This window comes from Salvia splendens, chromosome 3, assembly GCF_004379255.2.
Source record: "Salvia splendens isolate huo1 chromosome 3, SspV2, whole genome shotgun sequence".
In the NCBI taxonomy this organism is placed as follows: domain Eukaryota; kingdom Viridiplantae; phylum Streptophyta; class Magnoliopsida; order Lamiales; family Lamiaceae; genus Salvia; species Salvia splendens.
In genome coordinates, this window is record NC_056034.1 from 1107391 (window position 1) to 1135364 (window position 27974).

The following is a 27974-nucleotide window of genomic DNA, read 5'->3' on the forward strand; positions in this document are numbered from 1 at the left end:
GATTTTTGAAGTTGAAAAATAAAACTAGACTTTTTGGCAATTTACCATTTCCAAGATGCGAGTTTATTAGAATTTGCCAAACGATGCAAGTGACGGATTATCGACATTCAAACTATAGAATTTCATCCACTATATAAATGCCACAAAAATTAAGTCAGACAATATTTTAGTTTTATTTTATGAGGTTTATGACTCGAACTATTGTGAATGAGACACATTATAGAGTTTCTCCTATAATATGAATTTAGATCAAGGTCTTATAAAGTTATACGGTAATTATGTTGGTATACTTGCCAAAATAGTTGATGGGGCGTTACATAAAATATTTACTAGCTAGTAGTACATTCAAAGAATAAAATTATGGAGACTTAATAAAAAGCAGTGAGTGTGGAGGAAGTAAAGTCACACACTTCAACCACCGTTCATTGTCTCTCGTCATCAAACTTCCCATCCTCATGCCAACAAACTTTCAATAAAGGTGTATAATGGAGTATATCTTTATAGAGAGAGAATAAATAATTTTCGGAACATTATTATCTTTCTTACTTTATTATTTCTCCACTTTAACTATTTATTATTCCATCCGTCTCAACTTAAGAGTCATGTTTTGTCATTTCCGTTCGTCCCAACTTAAGAGTCATATTTCACTTTTACCATAAAGAGTAAGTAGACTCCACATTCCACCAACTTATCTCACTCACATTTTATTATAAAGAGTAAAGGCCAAAATTGGTCCTGAACATATGCTCATTTTATCATTTTGGTCCTAAACTTTATCTTTTGAATTTTTTGGTCCTAGACATTTCAAATCGGATCACAATTGGTCATCCGTCAACAATTCCGTTAATATTTAACGGTCAACGATTTTAATCACAATTTTGACCAACTTAAACAATTTTTAATTATTTAATCATCAAAATTATTTTTTAAAATAAAATCATAAATTATTTATTAGAAATAATTAAATAATTTTTAAATAATTAAATTATTTATTCCAACTTAAACAATTTTTAAATAACAAAATTATTTATGATTTTATTTAAAAAAAAATAATTTTGATGATTAAATAATTAAAAATTATTTAAGTTGGTCAAAATTGTGTTTATCATAAAAAAATCATAAATTATTTATTACAACTTAAACAATTTTTAAATAAATAAATTATTTATAATTTAATTTAAAAATAATAATTTTGATGATTAAATACTTAAAATTTGTTTAAGTTGGTCAAAATTGTGTTTATCGTCAAAAAATCATAAATTATTTATTACAATTTTTAAATAATCAAATTATTTATGATTTTATTTAAAAAAATATTTTTGATAATTAAATAATTAAAAATTGTTTAAGTTGGTCAAAATTGTGATTAAAATCGTTGACCGTTAAATATTAACGGAATTGTTAACGGATGACCAATTGTGATCCGATTTGAAATGTGCAGGACCAAAAAATTCAAAAGATAATGTTTAGGACCAAAATGATAAAATGGGCATATGTTCAGGACCAATTTTGGCCTTTACTCTATTATAAAAGTATATAAGTGAGACTCATATTCCACTAACTTATACAACCCACTTTTCTTTACATTTCTTAAAACCCGTGTCCTAACTTATTCAACCCACTTTTCTGCACTCGTTCAACTCACTTTTCTTTACATTTCTTAAAATTCGTGCCCTAACTAATTAGGACTCTTAAGTTGAGACGAATAGAGTATCATTTTTATAAAACGAGTGCAGAAAAGTAAATGTGAATCCTAATACGGGACATGATGTAGTATCTATTTAATTAAGGGGTCCCGAAGATTCTCATATTGTCATTTGTCCCATAATATTTTTGGATAGGAACTATATATATGTAATATATTCTCTTTATTTAATTTTGTATCGTACAAGTTACTATGGTTTTGTAATAAAAGAATTAACTTGAAATCTGTCAAAATGATAGCTTCGTCTGCATATTATTGGCCACACTTTTTAGGAAAAAACACTTTGATTATTTTTAAAAACTCAATTAGTTAGGAGTCATATTTCATATATAATGAAGAGAAAAGAAGCTTTATATATTTATAGAATGAAGAAATATATATCCGTCACCAATTCTAGAACCACGTCTCTGTGTGCATGACTTTGGTAGATATTCGACTAAATTTTAGAAAATAAATATTTTGCAAACTCTAAAATGGAAAATTCCCATATTGTTTTGATACCAGTAGTTAGAATTAAGAGTGCAAAGGAAAGAGTGTTAATATAGTTCAGGAAATTATTAAAAGTGCAAAGAAAGATTGTTTGGTGCAATCAGTGAAACAATGTCGGTTATTTGGGGGCGAAATTAGAAAGTTCTTATCCACCTTCGAATGTAATACACAAATACATAGATTACGTATGTAAGTGTTCAATAATTAATGTATTTATTTGTTTGAATTTATTTATTTAATCAAAAATAATAAGCTTACTTTTATAGTATTTCGCTTAAATTGACCGTATAACAGTTATAGGAAAAACTAAATATTTTTAAGGTCATCCACAATAGGAATAGCCCAATAATAGCCCAGCCATAGCCTAGCCACAAACTCCTCCTGCCACATCATCAACACTAAAAATCCTCCTGCCACATCATAAATAGCTCAGTCACATCAATAGCCACATCACTCAAAATTATATAAAACAAATAATTAACAATCACACAAAATACGCAATTTAATTTACGATACACATACGAGAAAATTCAATAATATTATTAAAATTTAAAAAGTACATTAATTAAAAAAAATTACATAATTAACAAAAAACACTACTTCCGTGCAGTCCTCCGCGCCAATAACTCTTCAATTAAATCCTTTTGGAGTCGAATATGAGCCTCCGTTTGGCGCATGACGGGCAAGTCGCGTATATATAGTGTTTCGGAAACAAAAAAAAAATTAAAAATTCGCGCTAGGCGATCCGGACGCTGCAATAGCGCCTAGCAGATCGCCTAGCGCACAGCATAGCGCCACGGAACCGCCGAGCGCTAGGCGGTTTTTTTTCGCGAAAATCGCTGGGCGGCTGTAATAGACCGCCTAGCGCTGGCGCTCGGCTAGGCGGTGCGCTAGGCGCTATTGTGGATGCTTAAGTAAATTAATGCTCTTATGTTACGTTTTATGTAAATAAACCGTTGAAAAAACGTGTGGATGAAATAAAAGCCACGAGTCGAAAGGGAATGAAAAGTTAAAATTTTCGCCCCAAATAACAGACGTTGTTTCATGTATACGACGCCCTTTCTTTGCATTCTCAACAATTTCCCCAATCTAAATTTACCCCTACGTATGAAGAATTGCAACCTTTAAACAATTTTAGAATCACACATGAACTAATCAGAAAATAAGTCATTATTTTTTTTAAAGAGTAAAGGCCAAAACTTACATATGCCCATTTTACAATTTTGGTCATATATTTTATCTTTGAATTTTTGCATCCTGAACATTTCAACTCGGATCACAATTGGTCCTACACTAACAATTCCGTCAATTTTTAAACGGTTTTAACCCGATTTTAAACGGTTTTAATCCCAATAGAATTGTTAAAACCATCAAAATCGGTCAAAATCGGAGTAGTAGTAATAGAGTATGCACTTACTTTAATAATCGAGACAGGTTTAAAATGATACAAATAAAAGTGAGGCAACTTGAAAATAATTTTTCAAAACTTTGCATGAAGAATCAAATACAGAATCGACGCGAGATTCACGAACAAAAGTGGGACGATATTATTACGAATACAAAGCAAACGAAGGCGATTACAACACACTATCACTTAGCTCGCTACTCAATCGGAGAAAACAACTCGATTGTGGATCACTCACCTAGCTAGCTCAAGAATCACAAAGTGTATTCACTTCTCTATCTAGTTTCTTGAATCACACGAATATATGGAGAAAAACAAGATGTGAAACTGAAAACTGAAAAACTAGTCGTTGTAACTGAACGAGCTGTTCAAATACAACGGTTGGTAGCCGAGCTTAATCGAGCTCGGTGTTGGAGAAGGTTAATCGAGTTCGGTGTTAGCCGAGCTTAATCGAGTTCGGTGTTAGCCGAGCTTAATCGAGTTCGGCCCTCAATAATGACTTGGGCCGATGGTTGGTCCAGCCACACCAAAACCCAACAAATCTCCACCTTGGCTGCATCCACCATCCGGCCAGCCAAAACTCCACCTTCACCAAAATTCCCTCATCTTCTTGCAGTCAAGTTAACCAAGTCTAAACAATGCTCGAACTTAGCACTTGGTAGGGGTTTAGTCATCATGTCAGCTGCATTTTCAGAGGTGTGGACCTTCTTGACTGCCACCACGCCTTTGCTTATCTCATCTCTTACAAAATGAAGTTTGATGTCGATGTGCTTACTTCTCTCATGGAAAGTCTGGTGCTTGGCCAAGCTAATGGCGCTGTTGCTGTCACACAAGATAGTTACAGCCTCTTGCACCACACCAAAATCCCCCAATATTCCCTTTAGCCATTTAGCTTCTTTAACCGCTTCTGCTAAGGATATATACTCTGCCTCCGTTGTAGAGAGCGCAACCACAGATTGGAGATTAGACTTCCAACGGATTGCTGTACCAAAGAGCTTGAAGATATAGGCAGATTGGGATTTTCTGCTATCAATATTTGCAGCATAGTCTGCATCACAGTAGCCTATGAGCTCATCCTCACCGTCTGCTGTGCAGAACAACAATCCCAAATCTTGTGTGCCCACCAAATACTTCATTATCCACTTCAAAGCTTGCCAATGTGTGCTACCCGGGTCTGCCATGTATCTGCTGGTCAGGCTTATGGCATGTGACAGATCAGGCCGAGTACACAACATCATGTACATAATACTCCCAACAATACTTGCATAAGGCACCTTAGACATCAACTTCCTTTCCTGATCATTAGCTGGATTCTGACTGACAGAGAGCTTGAAGTGTGGACTTGTTGGAGTTGATACCTTTCTAGAGTCAATCATCTGAAATTTGATTAACATCTTCTTGATGTAGCTATGCTGCATCAACCATAACTTCCTAGCAGCTCTCTCTCTTATGATATCCATGCCAAGAATTCTCTTTGCATTTCCCAAGTCCTTCATTTCAAAAGCTTCTTCCAAATCCTCCTTCACTTGCTTCACATCTGTCTTACTAGGGCCTGCCACAAGCATATCATCCACATAAAGTAACAAGTAAGCAACAGCTTTACCTCCCTTGTACCTTATGTAAACACAGCTATCAAAGGCAGATTTCTTGAAGCCAAGTCTCTCCATCTGTCTGTCAAAAGTCAGGTACCACTGCCGGCTGCTTTGTTTCAGTCCATAGAGGCTTCTCTTCAAACAACAGACCTTATCCTCATCTCCCGGCCTTATGAATCCTTGTGGCTGCTCCATATAGATTGTCTCCTCCAACTCACCATGCAAAAAAGTTGTTTTTACATCAAGTTGTTGCAATTCCCAATCTCTCCGAGCCACAATTGCCAAGAGTATCCTTATTGAGCTGTGTTTCACCACAGGAGAGAAGACCTCGGTGTAATCTATCCCCTCCTCCTGTGTGAAACCCCTTGCAACCAAGCGAGCCTTGTATCTGATACTATCATTCTCAGAGGCCTCCACCTTTTTCTTGTAAATCCATTTGCAAGAGATAGGTCTTTGTTGAATCTGTGATCTGAGAACTAGGATCCAAGTTTTGTTTTTGATGAGAGAGTCTATCTCATCCTTCATAGCCATTTTCCATTTCTCTTTGTCTTTGCTGCCAATAGCTTCCTTATAGGTGCTTGGTTCTGAGATCTCCAACTCCTCTGCAACACACAAGGCATAGTATACAAAATCTGCATCTCTGAACCTTGCTGGTGGTCTGATTTCCCTTCTGGTTCTGTCTCTGGCCAGAGCATATTGCTGAACTTGTGGCTCTGGATCAGAGACATCTGGAGTATTATCAGTAGGCTGCTCATTCTCCTCATCTGAGGACATCATTGGCTCTTGGAAATCAGCAGCATCTGAGGCTCTATGTTCTGGTTCAAGTTGATCAAAACTGACCCCAGCAGGTTCTGGAGTTGTCACTGTCTGCAGAGTAGGCTTGAATGGCATAATTAACTCATCAAAAATGACATCTCGACTGATGATGACTTTTTGATTCCCTTCTTCTGTGCACCAAAGTCTATATGCCTTAGCACCATCTTGGTAGCCAAGGAAAATGCATTTTAGTGCTCTAGGTTCTAGCTTTCCTTGCCTTGTGTGAGCAAAGGCTCTACAACCAAAAATCCTAAGCTTCTCATAACCTCCTAGGCTTCCATACCATCTGCCATCTGGAGTATCAAAACCAATGGCTGAGCATGGACATTTATTGATCAATTTGGCTGCTGTGGAGACAGCTTCTGCCCAGAATTTCTTAGGCACTCCAGATTCAAAAATCATGCATCTTACTCTCTCAAGGAGAGTCCTATTCATTCTCTCCGCGGTTCCATTTTGTTGTGGATTCCCCGGAGCTGTCCTATGCCTCTTCACTCCCCTTTGCACACAGAAGTTATCAAATTCCCTTGATAGGAACTCAAGCCCGTTGTCTGTCCTCAGACACTTCAAGCCATGCCCTTTCTCAACTTCAACTGCCTTGTACCATGCACTGAACTTGCTGAATGTGTCTGATTTCTCCTTGAGGATCCATACCCAAACCTTCCTGCTATAGTCATCTACTACACTCAAGAAGTACCTTCCACCACCTATGGAATTAACCGGGCTAAGACCCCATAGATCACTGTGACAATAATCCAGAGGTCTTGTGGAGTTGTGCTTTCCTGAGCCAAAAGGCAATTTCTTTCCTTTTCCCAGTAAGCAAGACTCACACATTTTTACACTCTCCCTATCATCACATGCAAAAACGCCCTTCTTGATCAATTCTTTAAGCCCTTTATCACCCACATGGCCTAATCTCTTGTGCCACAACACCAGATTCTGTTCCTCAGCAACATAGGAATCTCCCACAATGACCTCAGCCTCCAGATAATATAATCTATTTATCCTAGAGGCTGACATAACAATAGCACCACCATTCATAATCCTCATACTCCCACCAGAAAATACACAAGAAAATCCTTTCATTTCAAGCACACCAACAGATACAAGGTTCCTCTTAATAGTAGGTATATACCTTACTTCAGTCAGCAATTTAATAGAACCATCATGCACCTTAAAACGAATATTACCAATGCCTTTAACAACACACACCTGGTTGTTGCCGAGCAAGACTGATCCCTGTGCTTCAGTCAGGTTCTCAAACCAATTCTTGTGGCTGCATATGTGGAAAGAGCACCCGGAGTCCACGATCCAAGAGTCTGCAATGGGCCTCTCAGTCACATTCATGACCTGAGCCGGCTCCAAATCTGCTGCACAGTCAGCAGTGTTCTGATCAGAATTGCCATCAGCCTGCTTCTTCTTTAAGGCCCAGCAATTTTCTTGATGTGCCCAGGTTTCTTGCAATAGTTGCAAGACCTGGACTCCTTCTGATCCCACTCCCTTTGGCCTTTTCCTTTCCATTTTTCAGAACCCTGCCTCTTCCATTTTTCAGGTTTCTTGATATTGGCTTTCACGTTCAAGCTTTCCCCAGCCTGATCACGCAGTCTTGTTGAAGAACTCTGAAAATCCTTCAATTTCAGGGCCGAATACACCTCTTCATAGGTGATCTTGGAGTCTCTTCCAAGGAGTATAGCGTCCTTGAATTGTTCGAAGCTCTTCGGTAATGAATTGAGAAGCATAAGTGCTTTATCTTCATCCTTGATCTGCTCATCGATGTTCTCCAGATCATCCATGCATTTACCAAAATCTTCGAGCTGCTCCAAGATGCTCTTCGCCTCTGATATCTGGAAGGTGAAAAGCTTCTGTTTCAGATGAAGGCGATTTGCAAGAGACTTCGTCATATAGATGGACTCAAGCTTCCTCCATACTGCCGCAGCGGTCTCCTCCTTCGAAACCTCCCTCAGGACTCGATCGCTGAGACTCAGGATCAGAGTGCTATACGCCTTTTGTTGAAGTTCTTGAGCCTTTGGATCGACCTTTTCATCCGCACCCTTGGCGGTGTCGGCCTCCCCATTTTTGACGATTTCCCAAAGCCCTTGTTGCATCATCACGGCCTTCATCTTCAATCTCCATAGACCGAAGTCATTCTTGCCCGTAAACTTCTCCAATTCGAATTTCGCCGTAGACATCGCGCCGATTTCTTTCCCACAGACGGCGCCAATTTGAAGAATCAAATACAGAATCGACGCGAGATTCACGAACAAAAGTGGGACGATATTATTACGAATACAAAGCAAACGAAGGCGATTACAACACACTATCACTTAGCTCGCTACTCAATCGGAGAAAACAACTCGATTGTGGATCACTCACCTAGCTAGCTCAAGAATCACAAAGTGTATTCACTTCTCTATCTAGTTTCTTGAATCACACGAATATATGGAGAAAAACAAGATGTGAAACTGAAAACTGAAAAACTAGTCGTTGTAACTGAACGAGCTGTTCAAATACAACGGTCGGTAGCCGAGCTTAATCGAGCTCGGTGTTGGAGAAGGTTAATCGAGTTCGGTGTTAGCCGAGCTTAATCGAGTTCGGTGTTAGCCGAGCTTAATCGAGTTCGGCCCTCAATAATGACTTGGGCCGATGGTTGGTCCAGCCACACCAAAACCCAACATTGCATATACGGCCAATTATTTAGGCTCTATTACCGTTGTAGGCCATTTAAATATTAGTACAACCCAATAATCCATCTACTTTTGAGACATGAAAAATCATGGGGAATGACTAAAGTTTTATTTTGCTACCAATTTGCATTATACAATGTTTTGATATACTATTTCACATACTATAATTATATGAAATGAAAATAGTGAAATTTGTTGTGCAGATAATTAGTTTGTTTATATTCACATATTGATTATGTCCAACTCAGCCCCAAACAGAGTCATTTATTTCTCCATCTTTTTTTAATAATAATCGAATCCAATTAGCTAGCAATCCAAGTATAGTTAATCCCAAATTAATAGGTTAAGCTAGACTGATTGAGATACCTACTAGGGGTGTTCGGTTTGCAAGATTATATCCGGGATTAAATTTGTAGTGTGTTCGGTTCATGAGATTCAACCCCACAGCTCAATCCTAGATGAATAATCATAGGATAATTAGTCATAGCTAACCCCTACTACTAAAATAATCTCACAACTTAATCCTATATTATATCTTGGTATTATTTTATCTTGGAAACCGAACACCACCTAGGAGTACTATATACCACTAAATTGGAACGATTAGGTGTTTTTTGTCTTCAAGTGAGCCAATTTCTTCCTCTTCACATTTCAGTATTTCACACACAATGTTTGATTTGAAATCTACTCAATTTCCGATGCTTAACTTTTTTATCTCTCATATTTTATTCCTCTCATTTTCAACATAATTTCTTAATTTCTATGTTTAAAATTTTTAATTCAATATAGTTGGAACGAAAAAAATATTAATTTTTTAATAGAATTTGAATGGAATGAATTAGTGAAAAGTAAAATCTATCGTCCTTTTATACTACTAGTAAAATGAAATAGAACTCCTAGTAACAAACAAACTAAAATGATAAAACGAAATTCTTATCGACAGACGGAAGAAATATGTACATCAATCAATATCAGAAATATGCCTATAATAGGCTTCGGAAGGTCCTCTTCTAATGCTTATAACACCAAAATCCAAACTAAATCTACACCCTTAGATTTTGAAATGAGTTGAAGAAATTAAAGCTCACAAATTTCAATAAATAGTAGACTAAATATCAACGAAAGGGTAATATCGTCATTATGTTATCATATGATAATTTTCGTGGGTGTTTTTAAATATCAACATAGTGTATTACAAATATCATCAGTATGATATGAGAATATCAACACAAGTACAAGAAAATATCAACACGGTTTTATTGATATTTTACCTATATTGAGATTTTGCATACACTATATTGAGATTTTTTTTACATTTGTTTATAAAATCTGCTTATCGACATCTACGAAAATTGAAATATAATTTATCAAATTTCATCACCCGAACATCGTCGGAACATATGCAATTGAGATCTCGTTGGAATCCTTATAAAATTACCTTTAATTTTATATATTTCTTGCGAAAAAATAATTTAAATCGGGAGAGTTACATACATTTAAAGTTTTAAGATGATTTTAAAAATTGTTGGGATCTCCCAAAAATAGCAGAGATTTTACACAACCTAATTCAATCATTTATAGAAGTGACTTAATGGCTGAAGCATTCTGATTTATGTGCAGATCTCTTTGTTGGATTCCCCTCCGTATATACATTTGTTTGTTTTCTAGATTTCACAAATCTAATCTTAGAAATCCATAGGAATGTCAAATGTTGCCAACTTTTTAGGTGGAGCTAATTTGTTTATTAATGAAAAATGTGATGTATTTTATGTGTTAATTTCCCATGACTTATTACTCTGCTTATCATTAACGTTAACAAAGCATACATGCCTAACTCTTCTTCTATAAGTATTGAACACATTCACCTTCAAAACATCACATATATGGACACTTAATTATACATCTTCTTTGTGTTGGAACTTATAGGAAAGATCTCCCTGGAGCCCGGGCCATTATTGCCACACACTATTTTTCCAGAACAGTAGAGTTTCATGTAACTATTTTTGTTTCTGTAATAAAAATATAAATTTGAATATTTGTATTATTGTGTGATTAATCTTAGCTTCCATACTCATTAGAATTTAATTTCAGATTTTCGGACTACGTTTCTGAAGACATTGGATGGACTAGATGATAATCCATCATGAGGATTATTCATCATTTCATGCCATCTTCATGATATTCTTTGGAAAGATGAATTTTGGCAAGGATCAAAAATCACTTTGCAAAATAAGGTAAGTTTTATGATTATATTTGCATTTTTGCCTCAAATAAATTACTAGTGAACTTACTTTTTTTTATTTATATCATGATTTATCTTATTCAATTTTAATGATATTTTTTGTTGACGATTCAACAAGCCGTGGGTGATTGGTATTTCGAAAGAAGCAGTGTTCAACTCATAGACAGTGAACATACCTATCCTATTGACTGCATGTAATAGTTTGAACCCATTAATTTATCCAAATATATTCATTGTATGCAAATAAATCTCACTTTGTTTTTGTGCAAATAATGTGGTGTCCGACCCTGTGCCTTTAATTATTTGTTAGGCTCCTCTTTATCATGTTAACCTGTTTTTAACAAAACAAAATCATTTCTGGTCAATTCAAAGATGCATATTTGTTTGTTAGTTTGTTTTATATATTTCGATTTCACTTAAGCAATTTGTTCAATTTCAACTCTTAACATGGCTTTATTATGCAATATTAATTTAAATTGAATATATCGTATGCTATCAAAAATAAACATCCCCTTCAAGCAATTTTATCCACCTATATGCAACATACAAATATAATATCCTTATTAATATTTCAAAATAAAATCCAAAATTGGAATAAATTAATCAATCAATCAAATCGATCTTTTAAACAATAGAAAGCACTAAATCTGATTTGGGCCCAAGCCCGGGCCGAGACTAGATGGGCCCACGTTTCTTTTCTTCATGGAGTGGATCTTCTCGAGCTTCAAGTTGGCCCGAAACTTAGTAATAAAGCTTTCAGCTTTCGAGTTCACATCTGGGCTCGGACAGAACAACGCCGCTGCCGCGCCGCCGCCGTCAGCCGCCGACGGCGTGATGTCGGAGTCCGTTTCGTCGAGTTCCGGCGAGCCACTCCTCGAGCTGTTGACTCTCACGTAGTCGCCTTGCACCACGAACTTCCACGCCGGAGTTTTCGAGAACGGCGGAGGAGGCGGCGGCGGCGGAATCCGGCGGAACGGGGACTCGCCGCCGCTGTTCTGGGCTTCTTCTGCTCCGTCGAAATTTGTAATCTTTACTGGTTTTGGTGGGCTGTAGGTGGGCGGTGGCGGCGCGTGTGAAGTGGGTTCAGTCTCACGCGCCGCCTCATGCGGCGGCGATACCGGCGGCGGAGATCTCGGGAGGGGCTCTAGTGAGACGGTCACAGTCTTTTTCCCTTTGGGCTTCTTGGAAGAGAAAGAGAACAGCGTGTGGAAGACCAACGGCGGCGCCGGGGGAATTTGGTAGCTCCGCGGCGGCGGAGCTCCCCGGAGAAGAGACTCCACATTTTCTACGCTCTTTAGCTGCCTCTTCTTCTTCTTGTAGAGAGAATTCAAGAAGACTTTTTTCGAATTCGCCGCCGTCGCGCCGCCTCGTCTTCTCTCACTTTCGCCGATCATCATCTGCTGCTGCGACGGCGGTGGTGGCGTCGCAATCGGATTAGTGGGTCCCACATTTTCATAAACCTGTCTTCTGCTCGACCTTTCCTTCCTCCGCGCCGCTCTTTCACGGCTCCGTTTCTGACTTTCTTGTAATTCCGGCGGCTGAGATTCCTCCGCCGCCGGCGCCGCCGCCGAAACCCAATTCGTGATTTCCAAATCTTTGTAAAATCTCCTGCTCGATTTCTCCTCCCTAACCGCCACGCTCTCATAAACCACCTTCTCCGCAATCGCATCATCTTCCGGCGGCGATAATTCCGCCGGAAAACTTTTAATTTCTGGGCAGGTTTTATTCACTAATGTATCAACAACCAGAGTCTTAATTTGCGGCGGCGACGTCGGATAATCAACCCGCCCCAAGCTCCGGTAACGGCGGAGCTGCCCCGGGCTCGAATCGACGTGAAAATCATCAAAAAATCGCATTTGATAATCTCCATAGCTCCAATTTGTCGAAGAAGAAGATGGGAATTCACGCAAATCAGGGTAAGAGCTGCAGCTTCTTCTCAAATTCGAAATTTTCTGATCAAATTTAGGCTGATGAGAATCTTGAATTTGATATTCATAAAGACTCGATTTTTCTTCATTATTTGCCGAATAATCGAACCATTTCTGCGGCGTGGATGGATTCGATTTCTGGGATTCATTTCCTTTAATGGGAGAAGATTGGAACTCATCAAAGGAAGAAGATCTCTCTTCGTTTCTGTTTCTGCTAAGAATCCCAAAAACCACAGCAACTAAAACAAGAGCAATGTTCAAAGAATCCCAGCTTTTCTTGACACTATTTGGCCTAAATATGGTGGCACTAAATGAAATGGTGGATGCCACTACAAAAGCCAAGAAAAAGACAGCTGCTACCACCAGGAGGAAAACCACCAGCCCCGAGCTGAAGAACACGGCTGCGACGCTGCGGCGGAGGCGGTCGGAGCGGCGGAGTTTGGTAGTGCTTTGGACCCAAAACGGGGTGTGATCCTCTCCATCTTCTTCCATTTTTTTGGCAACCTTTGTTTTGGCTTTTGAAAGGCTTTGAGGTGTTTTTGATGCAATTGAAATATTGGGGTTTAGGATAAAGGATTGGTGATTTGTTGTTGGAAATGGGATAGTAGTGGGAATTGTTTATATAGAGTTTGTGGGGTTTGAATTGGAATACTTTCATGAAATATGCAAATTTTTATTATATGATAGAATATAATTATATGGAGTATTTTGCTATTTTAGGCTCGGTTTGGTAGCTATATTTCACGAGTAAATCATTTTATTGTACTTGTTTTATAGGGCATTTGATAGCGAAAAAGAATTTATAATGATTTCATTTGGTGTTTGATAGTTGTATTTCACCGAATAAAGGTTTTGTTTTGGTTTTATTCGGTGTTGGGTGGCTGTATTTCATCGAATAAAGGTTTTTGTATTGGTTTTATTCTACGTCTGGTATTCGGGATAAGAAATGTCGATGATTGAATTAATGTAATTATCTTCATATAGATTTACAACTCGAATAATAATGACTAAAGTCCCAAAATGGTCCTTAACATATGACGTTTTTTTGATTTTGGTCCAAAATATTATCTTTTGAATTATTCGGTCCCTCACATTTGAAATCGGGCCACATTTAGTCCAAAATTGATGGAATAGTTAAAATGTGACGGAATGTGAGGGTCAACGTAATTTTAATCAATTTTGACCAGATTAAGATTTATAATTATATTTTATTAAGGGCTAATATCTAATTAACCTAACCTAAAACTTAAAAATTTAAAATATAAAATAATTTTAAAAAATAAAACATTAAAATAGATTAGGTCTCTTTCTCTTCACAATCGACGCAGCGTCCTCCACACTTCACCTCCACACTTCACCTCCACACTTCGAACAGATTAGGGTTCTTTCTTCACATTGCCCATGTCACCACTAAACACACAACAATTTGTTACGCGAGGAGCAACAAATTCAGTAAACAAAAGACAAATTCCCAGATAAAGAAGCTTGTAAAACGAAAAATAACAAGCAAACCACAAACGCATCTAAAAACCCAGATCAATAAAACGCAATCCACGCGACGAAAACCTAGATTCCAACCGAAAAACCCAGGTCAAAAAGGGCAGGCTTGGAACTCGAAATCAAAATCCCAACAACCATCCACGATCTACGAGTAAATCAGAAATCCAAAAAAAAGATGAGAAGCAGCGGCAGCTCACAGGTGTGGAGGCATTCGATAATCGTGGTGGCGTCGCGGAAGAGCTTATGGCATAGAGGGCATGTCAGACGAAGAAGATGAATGAAATAGAGAGGGGATTAAAACTAGTTTTATAAATGAAAAGCAATTTATTTTATTAAATATAATTTAGCCCTTAATAAAACATAATTATAAATCTTAATCTGGACAAAATTGATTAAAATTACGTTGACCCTCACATTCCGTCACATTTTAACTATTCCGTCAATTTTGGACTAATTGTGGCCCGATTTCAAATGTGAGGGACCGAATAATTCAAAAGATAATGTTTTGGACCAAAATCAAAAAAACGTCATATGTTAATGACCATTTTGAGACTTTAGTCAATAATAAATTAAAATTAGTTTCAACCCTAGCTACACACTAATTTCTCCGAATAAAGGGTTTTGTATTGGTTTTATTCGGTGTTTGTTAATAGGGATAAGAAATGTCGACAATTGAGTCAATGTAGTTATCTTCGTGTAGACTTCCCAACTCAGATAATAAAGTAAAACTGGTTCCAATTCTAGCCAAACCACCAATTTCAACAACTTCTAAATGATAGTGTAATTTATTTGACAACAGATTTTTTCTCTAATTAGTACTAGTAGTATTATAGTTTGTCAATTCAAATCATCATTATTATGAAAGTTAATAGAGAATTCTTATTGTTAAATAATAAAATATACATATAACGTGTATATTCATATGTTGGCTGATTGGCTGTGATTTTAAGAATGACAGCCCTAATAAAGCCGTGTCTGCCATTTACATAGTAATTCAAATTGAGTTTTTTACTAAATTTCGATAGAATGTGTTTGAATTTGATAGACATAATTGCGAACTTGCTATGAAATTTAGTTTTAGAAACAATGAATTGCACAAGCTTTGTTGTAACAACACGTTAGATGAATTTATAAGCAACCATCTTATTTTTGGAGGATTTTATAAGCAATAATCAACTTATAAAAATAAATTTATCAATTTTTTAAACATATATCTCTGAATTAAGAGAATATAAGTCTGAATATTTGAAAAGTTAGAAAAATCAGATCTGGAAATCAAAATTTCATAATGAAATTCGAGTCGAACCAAAAAATTCTATAATTGAAAATTCCCCCAAAAATATCAAAAAATTGAAAAAATCATTTAAATAAAATTATAAATATATTAACACAATTCGATTTTTTTTTGTTTTAAAAAACCATTGTCAAGAAAACAAATTTTAGTTTTTTAAAAAATATATATATAATTTCAAACCAATTTTAAAAAATAGTTTTTTTTGTAATACATTCAGTATTCAATATAATTATTTTTTTAATTGTGATTAATTGTATATAATTGTACAATAATACATGGCAATATATTTGAAACATCAAACTTTTATTTGGGCAGTACATCCTCCTTTGGCCAATATGGAGTATTAAATTTATTGGTTCATGAATCCAGCTAAACGGAATGTCACCAAAAATACTAGTATTTTCCTTGACATCTGCAATAAATTAATACATAATTCACGTTTAAGGAATAAAACTGGACATAAATATAGTAAACTATCTTAATTTTGAAAGGAAGTTATACTAAATTATCTATGCAGTCCATATTAATCTACACGATTGCTTCACCTAATACTCAACCACCTTTTTTATCTAAGAGACTAAGTCAATAATTACTAAACCTTGATAAGCAAGCTTTAAATCCAAGTTTGAAGCAAATGGAGAAATAACAAAGGTCTAAATATTGGTAGTAATATACTACTATTAGTCATTAGACAGACTTTCATAGAAAATTTTGTCAAAACTTCATTTTTATTTATTTTTCTATTAGTTTTTTTAGGGGTTGAAGAATGTAGAGAACTAATTATGTAATATGACATGCCTTGCTTCATTGAAACACTTAGTAAATTTCCAAGTAGAGCATCTTTATTCTAGAAACAATGATACAAATCTTAACAATCAGTGGTAAAAATATTCCATAGCAAAATAGATTGCTATTTAGCACTTTTGATTTTGATTGAAGGTACCAAATAAATTGAATTACTTATAAAATCTAGTCTGAGTTTGTATTTTCGGTTTGAAATCATCCAGAAAAAGCTAGGCAAAGCAATTTAATTTTTCAATTTGATATCAAAATTTAAAAATTATTTTCCTTTTCAATTGTCTGACACAACTATTTAGGATAGACTTTAAAATCAACTTTAAAGTTTTGACTATTTCTAATAAAATGAATAATATCTCGATCACTCAAGCAACACACAGACTTCAATCGATAAACAGCGATGTCTAAAATTCAAATTTGACTGTTTTTATCCCCAAATAAAAAAAAATGATGTAAAAGCCTTTTTTATTATTATATGTAACTAGAAGCATAGTACAAATTGGCTACCTCTTATCAAATAAACGCTACAACATATATACTAATCATTATTGGCAAAAGATTTTATGAGAGACATGTCGTTTTGGTAGTAGTCTATGATGGACCATAGCTTATCATTATCAAGCTGGCATTTCATCAAATATACAACTGCATTGCACCAAATTTTTTTAAAAATATACTCAATATTATTGTGTTGTGTTGTTTATGATGTATTTGTTTTGGACACGGGTATATCGCACTGTGAAACTTATGTAAAACAAAATTGCCTAAAATAGAAAACATGAAATAGCATATAAAACAACCTAAAAGAAATGTGTGACACGGATAACTCGATGATGGATTACGAGCATATCATGGGCGGACACACATATAGGAGGAAGGGACGTTAGAGCCTACCAATCCCCTCATTATTTTCTTTTTCCTCCTGTCGAAACTGTCAGAAATATTAAAAGATAATGTTAAATCTTATAAGTTAATGTTATTGAAATCCAATGTAAATTCAAGATATTATGGACTAATTTCAAAAATTTGTAGAGAAAAGAAAACTAACATTTCATGTTATTATTAATAATAATATTATTATGTATTTTTTCATTGGTATGAGACGAAAACGTGCAGGCATCTCGCCATGCACATTGCTTTGACGTCATGAGATCTGTAGTTGCCGCGTAATAAATTCAAGCCGTTTTAACTAAACTTTAATTTTTTAAAGCATCATGGATAATTTTAACGAGAAGTTCGACGTGTTGCATTATTATTGGATAGATTATAATCATAGCATCATCCACAGATTCAGCAACGTGGTACTTAATCTTTTTTAATTTAATGATTAGTTGAAGTTTATGCCCGAATTTTGGAATTATTTGTAAAAAAAACCTGAATTTTAATAATATAAAAATTTAATCCGTAGTGTAGAAAAAATTGCAAAGTGGCCCTAACCTAAATACGAATTGGACCGATCTTAAAAATATGAAATACTAGTATACCATAATGTAACCTCAAAATTTATGAATTGGCTCCAGTTGCTAAATTTAGAAAGTTAAGAATGAAATTTTCTAAATCAGCAATTTTTTTTGTCCAATTAACATGCACTTAAATAACCTACCAAAAATCCAATGAACTGGCCCAATAGTTGAGCCTTATAATACTAATTATTTATTCTTCCACTTTATTTGACAAAATAATGATTTTGCTAAAAGATTAACTAAATAATTAGTGGTATGGAAATTCAAGTTATAAGAATTTATTTTTATTATAAACTCTAAATTATTAATTAAATTAAGTTTTAATATTATGGGTATAATAGATGGTGAAGAGTGGAGATTTTGGAGGTTTTTGTTGAATAATTTATTGTAGTAACTTTTTATGTATGCATTTTAGGATTTATTTGGGAATACATTTGTCGATGAATGTTATGTTTGCAATATGATATCAGATCATGTAATTTTAATTATAGCTTTTGTAAAATTTATACACATTTATTTATATATTTTACTCCCTCCGTCCCGCACTACTCGCACCTTTCCTTTTGGGCACGGAGATTAAGGAATGAGTGATAAACAAAGTCAACAATTACGACTGTAGGTATAAATTGTTACTAAAAATGGAAAGAGTGCAAATAACTTGGGACGCCCAGAAAGGAAATAAGTGCAAGTAGTGCGGCTCGGAGGGAGTATTATTATAGCGAGTGGAAAGATACCATCAGTTAGTTGTAATAATCACCTGACATATATTCAAAGTCCCAATTTAAAAAGGTCCGGTTATATTTTTGAAATGATAGATTGCTGGTCATACTCATCAAAGATTCATTTTCCAAGATCAAATATGTAAATTTGTGTTTAAAGAAAAATCAACAAGAACTACAGATTTCATTAATCAGTGCTAGTTATCATCTTCATCATCTACATCGTCTTCATCATATACATCTTCTTCATCATCTTCATCATCTTCATCATCTACATCCTCTACATCGTCATCGTCTTCATCATCTACATCGTCTTTATCATATCCATCATCGTACTCAGGGTCGTCATCAGAATAACATCTTTCCTTTATTATTTGACGCGTGCGATTCACGATCCTATCCCTGTCCTATTAAGAGATGTGGAAACATAAACTTCTTTCAAAACACTAGAATATCTTAAAAGACAAACACCAAATGCAGACAAAGCTTGCAAAATTTCACATAGTTTGCTAAAAAATAAAATACTAATCTAGGTAACGCCCAATGATATCACAAAACTATGACCGAATTCCGAAGTTTCCAATAAAACTTAAAACTCAGCCTTAAAAATCAATCATAAACACTAATTGTGTGTCTGCTACTTCCCACAAATGTCACAGTTGATGTTTCCGAAAAAATCGAATCATACATGGCATTTACCGATTCATACATGGCCTTTATCCTATTGAATCTAATCAAAGAAGAGGATTCTATTCAATGAAGATGACTAACAAATAAAGGCACTGTACACTCGAATCTAAATCCCACCTAAACGATAAGAAACTTCATAAATACAAAAATAATTATATTTATTGTTTTTCCCATCCAATTAGTCCTCCTAGATCATCTGATGAACTACAGAATTGTGGGAAATTCCAGACACGACCAAAGTTCGTGGAAATTTCAGAATCCGACCATAGTTCGCGACCAATAACCATTATTTTAATCATTTGACATTAGGCAATATGAAAAAGGTGTAGGAAGAAAATGTTAACCGATACTAGAAGAATTAGGGACATAGAAGATGATACTTTTTACTGTGTATTTTATTCATTGTACAATAATCCTCTTATAGAGGTTGATACATTGATATACAAGGAAGGTTTCTATTCTCCTACAATTATGCTATCAATCTTCTATAATCTTCTAAATTGATTTCCAAATCATCGTGATTGATATTAAGAAATCTTTCCATTCTAACACTCCCCCTCAAGCTTAGTAGTGGGGTCACCAATACTTAGCTTGCCCAACGCGTCTTCAAAACTCCTAGAACTGACTGCTTTGGTGAGAATGTCCGCCAACTGATCTTCTGATCTTACAAATGGAAATTCCACGACTCCTTTCTCAATTTTCTCCTTGATGAAGTGTCTGTCGACTTCCACGTGTTTGGTTCTGTCGTGCTGCACAGGATTCTCAGCAATGCTTATTGCTGCCTTATTGTCACAATACAGTTGGCTTCTCTGAGGTTGAAAGCCAATCTCTGTCATCAACCTTCTTAGCCACAGTAATTCTGTCAACCCACTCTTGATCCCTCGGAACTCCGCCTCCGCACTAGATAGTGCTACTACCTTCTGTTTCTTGCTTCTCCATGTTACCAGATTTCCTCCAACGAAGGTGAAGTAGCCGGAGGTGGATCGTCTATCTACTGGGTTGCCAGCCCAGTCTGCATCTGTGTACCCACTTATCTCTAGATGTCCTTCCTTTTTGAACAATACTCCATGTCCAACGGTTCCTTTCAAGTACTTCACAATTCTCAACGCGGCTTCCATATGGTCAGTTTGCGGCGAGTGCATGAACTGACTCACAACTCCGACTGCGTAAGCGATATCTGGCCTAGTATGGGAGAGATAGATGAGCTTCCCAACTAAACGCTAATACCTATCACGATCTGCCCGTTCAGCACCTTCTACGACCCTCAGCCCATGATTTACTCCGATTGGCGTGTCAGGAGGTTTGCAATCTAATAGCCCTGTTTCAGCCAGGATGTCGAGAATATATTTCTTCTGCCTCAAGAAAATCCCCCTTTTGGATCTCAACACCTCGATCCCTAAGAAGTATTTGAGGTCGCCCAAATCTTTCATCTCGAATTCCTCAAACAAACTATCTCTTAACTTCTTGATTTCCTCTGCATCATTACCTGTAATAATCATATCATCTACGTAAATGATTAAACAGGTTACCTTCCCTTCTTGTCTTTTGATGAACAGCGTATGGTCCGAGTGACTCTGGTGGAAACCATACGAAATCATAGCATCAGTGAATCTTCCAAACCATACCCTTGGTGATTGTTTCAGTCCATACAAGGTCTTCTTCAGGTGGCAGACTTCTCCCTTTTTGAATCCTTGTGTAAACCCCGGCGGTGCCTCCATATATACCCTCTTCTTCAATTCTCCATGCAGAAAGGCGTTCGTGACGTCGAACTGGTAGAGGGGCCAGTCTTGATTAGCTGCAATCGATAGAAGGACTCTAATTGTGTTCATCTTGGCGACTGGTGAAAAGGTCTCTGCGTAGTCCACCCCATATGTCTGAGTGTACCCCTTTGCTACCAGCCGTGCTTTGTACCTTTCGATGGACCCGTCTGGTTTCCTTTTAATTGTGAACACCCATCTGCAACCAATTGGTCTTACTCCCTCTGGTAGCTTGCTCTTATCCCACGTCTGATTTCGAGCTAGGGCATCCATTTCTTTCTGCATGGCTGCTCTCCAGTGTTTGTGTCGCATAGCTTCCTCTGCTGAATAAGGTATCTCTTCCTCCTCACACAGTGCAGCTTCAAATGCTCGTGCCATCTCCGACAAGTGACTGGTGGCACTATTTGCTATAGCATAGCGTGCGTTCCTGCCAATTTTCTCTGGGGAGTACCTTTTTGGTGGGACTCCTCTGTTCGCCCGTGGTGGCAATATGTACCGTCCGGTATCTTCATCAACGGTAACCTCCTCAGCACTGGAGATGTTGTTGGAGATTTCTTGCGACTCATCTCCCCCTGTCTCATTACTAGTTCCGGACGAGTTATCAGAGTTAGCAGCATCAGAGATGGGAAGAATACTTACATTGGATATCAGGGGAGGATCTTGTTCGTCGACACTGAGTTGGCTGGATTGTTCTACTGAGACCTGCTCGGTGGTCCCGACAACCTTCTCGGGTGGGTCCGCGGTGAGGTAGCTTGGTAATGGCAACCACCTTAGTGGGTCACTATTTCTGCTCTCCCCCTCTATCCTGTCACTCTCCCCCTGACCACTAAGGTGGTGGAAAAAATATTCCGACTCCAAGAAATTACAATTCATTGTGACATGGATTCGTTTGGTTTTGGGGTCATAACATCGGTACCCCTTTTGACTTACCCCATACCCCACGAAAACACATTTTACAGCGCACGGTGAGAGTTTGGTACGTTCGTGTTTCGGAATATGGACAAAAACGGAGCTTCCAAAGATTCTAGGTCTAAGGGTCAAAGGTTGTGGAATTTTAGCCTGTGTCGAGAGGATTTCCAGAGGGGTTTTAAATCCCAAGGTTCGGGTAGGCAGACGGTTTATTAGGTAGGCTGCGGTGGCTAAAGCTTCAGGCCAAAAGTGTTTCGGTGTTTGGGATTCAAGGAGCATTGCTCTAGTCATTTCGAGGAGGATACGGTTTTTCCTTTCTGCTACACCGTTCTGTTCTGGTGTGTGAGGACAGGTGGTTTGATGAAGAATCCCATTATCCCTACAAAAGGTTTTCATACTCGAGTTGACAAATTCCCCCCCCATTGTCAGACCGAAGAGTTTGGATATTTTTTTGGTACTGATTTTTCACAAGTTTACAAAAGTGTATAAAATGAGACACGACTTCAGACTTATGCTTCATAAAATAAACCCATAACATACGAGTGCAATCGTCCACAAAAATCAAGAAATATCGAAAACCTTGTCCCCCCACTACAGGTGCGGGTCCCCATATATCAGAATGAACTAGAGAAAACAAAGTCTCAACCCGTGTGTTACTTAACTGATAGGATTGTCTACGGCTTTTGGCCAAAATACAGGTTTCACAATGTAAATTCTTGGAAAAATTGGGAAATAACAAATTTAAATAACTTGCAGAAGGATGACCTAGACGACGATGCCACAACCAAGCTTCTCGATTTGCAGACCCGTGAGTCAGCAACGCGGTTCCTTTTTGAGCTATCTCGTCGACGTAGTACAACCCGTCCTTCTCAGTGCCACGTCCAATAATCTCCTTCGTCCTGATATCCTGCAGTAGACAAAAATTGGGCTGCATTAGTAAGGAGCAATTAAGTTCTCGGGTGACATGGCTAATCGACAATAGCTTGTGTGATAGGGACGGGACATAGAGACAATTTGACAATTTTAATGTTGATGATATGTTTACTGTCCCGGCTCCCTCAACATTCGACACCTCTCCACTGGCTGTCTGAACGTATGCCTTCCCCGGTTTTGTGGGTTCAGTGATGTCGGAGGCATCATAGGTCATTGTATCCGTCGCCCCACAATCAAAGATCCACCTGTCATTTTTTTCCTCACAAGTAGATACTGCACAAGCAGTTGACAATTTTCCGAGTATTTCAAAACGATTCTTACATGAAATAAAATTGACATCATCTCCTTTTTGACAAATAGGGGTGTTACTTCTATTTTCGAAAATATTGGGGTCAATTTGCAAGACTTGTAAAGTTGAGGGATCTGGAGGTAAACAGTGGGGTTCAATATATGGTACTTGAAAACTTGAGGGGCTTGATTGCAAACATGCATCAAGCCCTAATTTGTTACCTCCTTTCGGCGCCGATTCCTCATTCGCCCGATTTGCCAAATTGGCACTTGCAATTCCTCCGTTCATCTCTTCAGGCTGTCGCCGGTCGCCGCTGTTGCCTCGGGTTGGTGCGGCCTCGGTGTTGCCCCCGATGGCGGCGGGCGCTCCGTCTCCAGCCACTGATACCGCCGCGCGACCGCTGCCTCTCCCCTGCGTCGGTTGTCCTCCTCTGCTCGAGTTATGGGGCGGTGGTCGGCCGTATTTGGTTTCCCACCACTCTGGGAAACCCACCACTTCGAAGCAGTTCTCCTTGGTGTGCTTCTTCCGACCACATACCGTACACACCATTTTAGATCTATCTTCGTCCGTCCGTCGGTTCCAGCCATTACCGCCGCCACCGCCACCGTTTCTTTGAGATTGGGGTGTCCTACTTCGCACGGCGAGTCCGGCACCTACTCCCTGCGGGGTGCTCTTCTCCTCGCTGTAGGCAGGTTGAAGGACCCTCATCCTTGCATCCTCCCTCCTTATCTCGGAGTATGCTTCATCCAAAGAGGGAAACGGTTCCATCTTGAGTATTTCCCTCTTAGTATTTTCATACTTGTCATCTAGGGCAGTGAGTAATTGATACACTCTATCTTCTTGTGTACAATTGTCGTAGATCTCGACATCCTCCTGATACTTCATCGGATTTGGTGATTTCTGATCGATTGCTAGCCATATCTCTTGTAATTGAGTCCAGATCTCCTCTAACGTTTCTCCTTTCTGTTTCAGAGTGCTTGCTCGGCGGCGGAGATCGTAGACTTGTATTCTGTCCCCGCCGCTGGAGTATGTCACGGCTAGACTCTTCCACACTTCCCTGGTTGTTGCGTGTTTGGAGATTCGGGTTACTATCTTTGGTTCCATATTTTGAACCAACCACGTGAAGACGCAATGGTCCGCCTGTTGCCACCGTGCAAAGGCTGGATCAGTCTTCGACGGAGGAGCGGGATGCCCGGTGAGGTGGGAGATCATTCCCCTGCCACTGACGGCTCTCTCCATCAATACGACCCACAACGAGTAATTCTCGCTGGTCAGTTTGTAGCCGATATCCAACGGCTTGGTGTCCACCACGATCTCCTGTGGTGGGTTCGGTTCCGGGTTGGCATCTGCTGTGTTCGTCATGGCAAAACTGCTGCGCATGAAGTTTGCAAACATCCTTGCAAACTGCTCTGTCTCTGTTCTGTCGGTAACAATCTCTTTGTGTTCATTGGATTCTGACATCCTTTTACTGATTTTTCACAGGTTTTGGTTACAATTGGTCGGGAAAGGTAAGTTTTTGGTTACAATTGGTCGGGAAAGGTATAGACGATGATGAGATTTCTCTGAGTCACAGGAAAACATCCTGCTCTGGTACCATGTTAACCGATACTAGAAGAATTAGGGACATAGAAGATGATACTTTTTACTGTGTATTTTATTCATTGTACAATAATCCTCTTATAGAGGTTGATACATTGATATACAAGGAAGGTTTCTATTCTCCTACAATTATGCTATCAATCTTCTATAATCTTCTAAATTGATTTCCAAATCATCGTGATTGATATTAAGAAATCTTTCCATTCTAACAGAAAAATATATAAACATACCTCATTTGTTAGTGGAATGGCTTTCTCCATGGCATTTGGAACCCAAATTTTGATACCTCTTCCACAACTGGCTAACACTGTAGCATGAGGATGTCTCTGAACACTGCTTACCTTATCTTTTTCTGCTCTAATAACTCTTATAAGCTTACCATCTTTCTTATTCCAAATGCAAATTTTACCAGTATCTGTTCCAGTCACAACATACTCACAATTAGGTCCGAAAAAGTCCACCTCCTTCATGCTGTACAGGATGCGACGGTTCAAGTTCCCTTGATAGGATTGTGGAGAAGCTTTTATGTTATCCTCAACATCTGTTATAGATGATGAATCTTGAGAAGAAATTGCTCCTAATCCGACATCCTTGGTGAACAGGTACATAGATTCGTTACTGTAAGAGGCAAGCAGCTCACTCTGACAAGAATATGCCAACGCTGTTATGAAATTTCTTTGATTAACTATGTGACGGGGGCGATATAAGTTAGCCGGCTGACCATATTCAGATGATTCATTGCGTTTATATTTGCGAATGTCATAAACTCGAGCAAATGGATCATCTCCTCCAGTTGCAACCAGATTTGGATTTCTTGGATCAATGGTGATTGCATTTAGAGATACAGAATGACGAAAAGCTAAATTGCTGGCAACAGCCTCACAACTAAAAAGTGTAGTAGATCTTTGAATTCTCAGGTCAAACTGCACAACAGATTAATTTGGCTTATCAATAGAATACAATCAATATATGACAAATGAAAAAACAAATACTATGAAATATCTATAAGTTTTTTGTGAGCTATTTCACTTTTCACCAATGATTATAAGAAGATACTTTATGAATTTCTATCATAATATCAGAGTGTGTTAATTGAACTGACTCATCAAATAAAATGAATGATGTAATGGTATATTCAAGCTTACAATTTGGGTATATTTGATAGAGTGCTTGCAATTGAAACAAACAATGCCCTACATCAGTATATCTAGATTTCAAATTTTGTTCAGTTTGATGAAAGGTTGATCCAATCCGATCAAAAAAGTTCAACCCCTCCAAAATGCATTTTGAAGAGTTTGAGGGAGTGTGTTGACAAATGAAATAAATGTATTCTACATCAATGTAAAGAGAATTATAGAATGTTATTGTACTATGTGTAAGTGGAAATTGGAAACGAATACTCACATGTTGAACCCCATCCATACTACATGTATAAAAAATGTGAGGGCTTCCAGGTTCAATGGCTAGTCCGTACGGTACAGCCCTATCCCCATCAAAAAGCAGTTTAGTCTCCACTCCACTTTCACGAATCTCCGAGCATTTCACCTATAATGAGCACACTCACTTGTTTTCAGAACGGAAAACATTTTAGATCTTATATATCTACATATTACATGTGACTTTCAGATCAAGTAGTACGTCATTACAAAAATTATTTAATTTACAACAATAAAATCCTTTTAAACTCCAAAAACCAAAAATAAGAAAGTTAGATCCTATAAAACAACAATCAATTCCAGCAAAAATGAAAACAATGCGATTTAAATTTACATGATTAGTCCTATGCATAATTAAATAAAAACTAATAATATCATTTATAAATCACATTTTGAATTTAAAAACAAAACAAAAAGGCCGTTCAGGTGTCATGTGCTTAAAGCATCTCCAAGTACTCAATACTCATTCTAGTGTAAATAACACATCAAGTAGTGATTTTATTCAAAATCAAACTTAAAAGAATATTCTATCTCCACTCACTTTTTATAATCACAAAACTCTGAAAAAGTGATTGGATTTGTTTTAGTATAAACTCAAAAATGGATATATCTTGTTCAAAAACTTAAAATAGGATAGGTTTTGCAGTACCATTGAAGCTATTTCCCTACTCTATTATAGGTTCTAATGTACCATTGGAGATGGTCTCAGTTAGCTGCAGCGGCGTGCTTAACCCTAGAAGAAAAAAGAAATGACCTGGCCATTGTAAGCGCATGTAACAATGATCCTATCCTCTGAGTAAGGCATCATCTTTGCTTTCAAAACATGGTACATGTGGTTGTAGCCCGAATGGAAAGAATGTTTGACTCGGCCGGATTCCCAGTCCCACAGTTTGATCTTCATATCGCTGGAACACGATATGAGGATATCACCAGATTCATTGAAACAAACAGAGGTCACGTTATCCCGGTGCCGGAGCAGTTTCCGCTGAACATCAAGACGAAGCACCACATCCTGAAAACAAACAACCGATTAGGAAATGTTAAAAAGAACAAAACCTTAATTAGGAAATGACCTCGGAGGCAGCAATACGGCTAACGAAGTTTCGAGAAGAAAGTTGGCCGAGTTCACGTCTCCATACAGACAAAATAGGCGAGCCGAAGCTCGTTGTGGCACTCTTCTTAGTCGTCATCGACCTCCAAACCCTACCAAGGAAGACATTATATATATGTGTAAGAGAGGAATGATGAAGAGATTGTAACTTACTACCTTGACCTTGAGATTAGTCACTTATTATCTCAAAAATCAGATTTTCTATCACTTTCATACTTATAATATCATAACAAAGCTCCAATTGCACAATATCGAAGTTAATTACACAAATTCATCAAAACTACAAAACCCCCAATTTTCATGCTTATATCATGCTTATATCATACAAGGAATTCATCTCATAACATTATTCAATTCACAAATTTAACCTAAAACTCATAAACTCAAAGTTAGAACATTGCCAATTTTGCTTTTTCTACTTTCTCATGACTACAAAGCAAGAATCTAACCTCCAATTCCAAGGATTTTCGAAGTGTGTGTGCGTGGAGCTTCAAACTCCATCCATGAAATTGTAGTGCCACGGCGGAGTCGCCGGCGGCGCTGGTGGCTGAACGGAGATAGTAGAGGGGCTTGAGAGAGAGTATAGGTTACTTTTGTTTTACCCTTTATCAGTTACTT

At 37.5% G+C, this 27974-nt stretch overlaps 2 protein-coding genes and 1 long non-coding RNA gene across 3 annotated transcripts; 1 reads left to right on the plus strand and 2 right to left on the minus strand.

Annotated features, from left to right (window-relative positions):
• Positions 1 to 10578: 10578 nt before the first annotated feature.
• On the plus strand, positions 10579 to 11200 carry LOC121796442. The gene is made up of 2 exons (XR_006049764.1): positions 10579 to 10681; positions 10780 to 11200. It is a non-coding gene; the product is annotated as an uncharacterized LOC121796442 (long non-coding RNA).
• Positions 11201 to 11571: 371 nt separating this feature from the next.
• On the minus strand, positions 11572 to 13350 carry LOC121795326. Its single transcript, XM_042193849.1, has one exon. It carries the CDS (start codon positions 13348 to 13350, stop codon positions 11572 to 11574), a length of 1779 nt encoding a protein of 592 aa, XP_042049783.1.
• A 5363-nt stretch (positions 13351 to 18713) lies between these two features.
• Positions 18714 to 27972, minus strand: LOC121796420 (WD and tetratricopeptide repeats protein 1-like). The gene is made up of 6 exons (XM_042195286.1): positions 27806 to 27972; positions 27319 to 27448; positions 27000 to 27257; positions 26214 to 26354; positions 25040 to 25732; positions 18714 to 19039 (listed from the first exon to the last, which is right to left on the minus strand). Exons 2-6 carry the CDS (start codon positions 27433 to 27435, stop codon positions 18830 to 18832), a joined length of 1419 nt encoding a protein of 472 aa, XP_042051220.1. The 5' UTR covers positions 27436 to 27448; positions 27806 to 27972; the 3' UTR covers positions 18714 to 18829.
• Between the last annotated feature and the right edge of the window lie 2 nt (positions 27973 to 27974).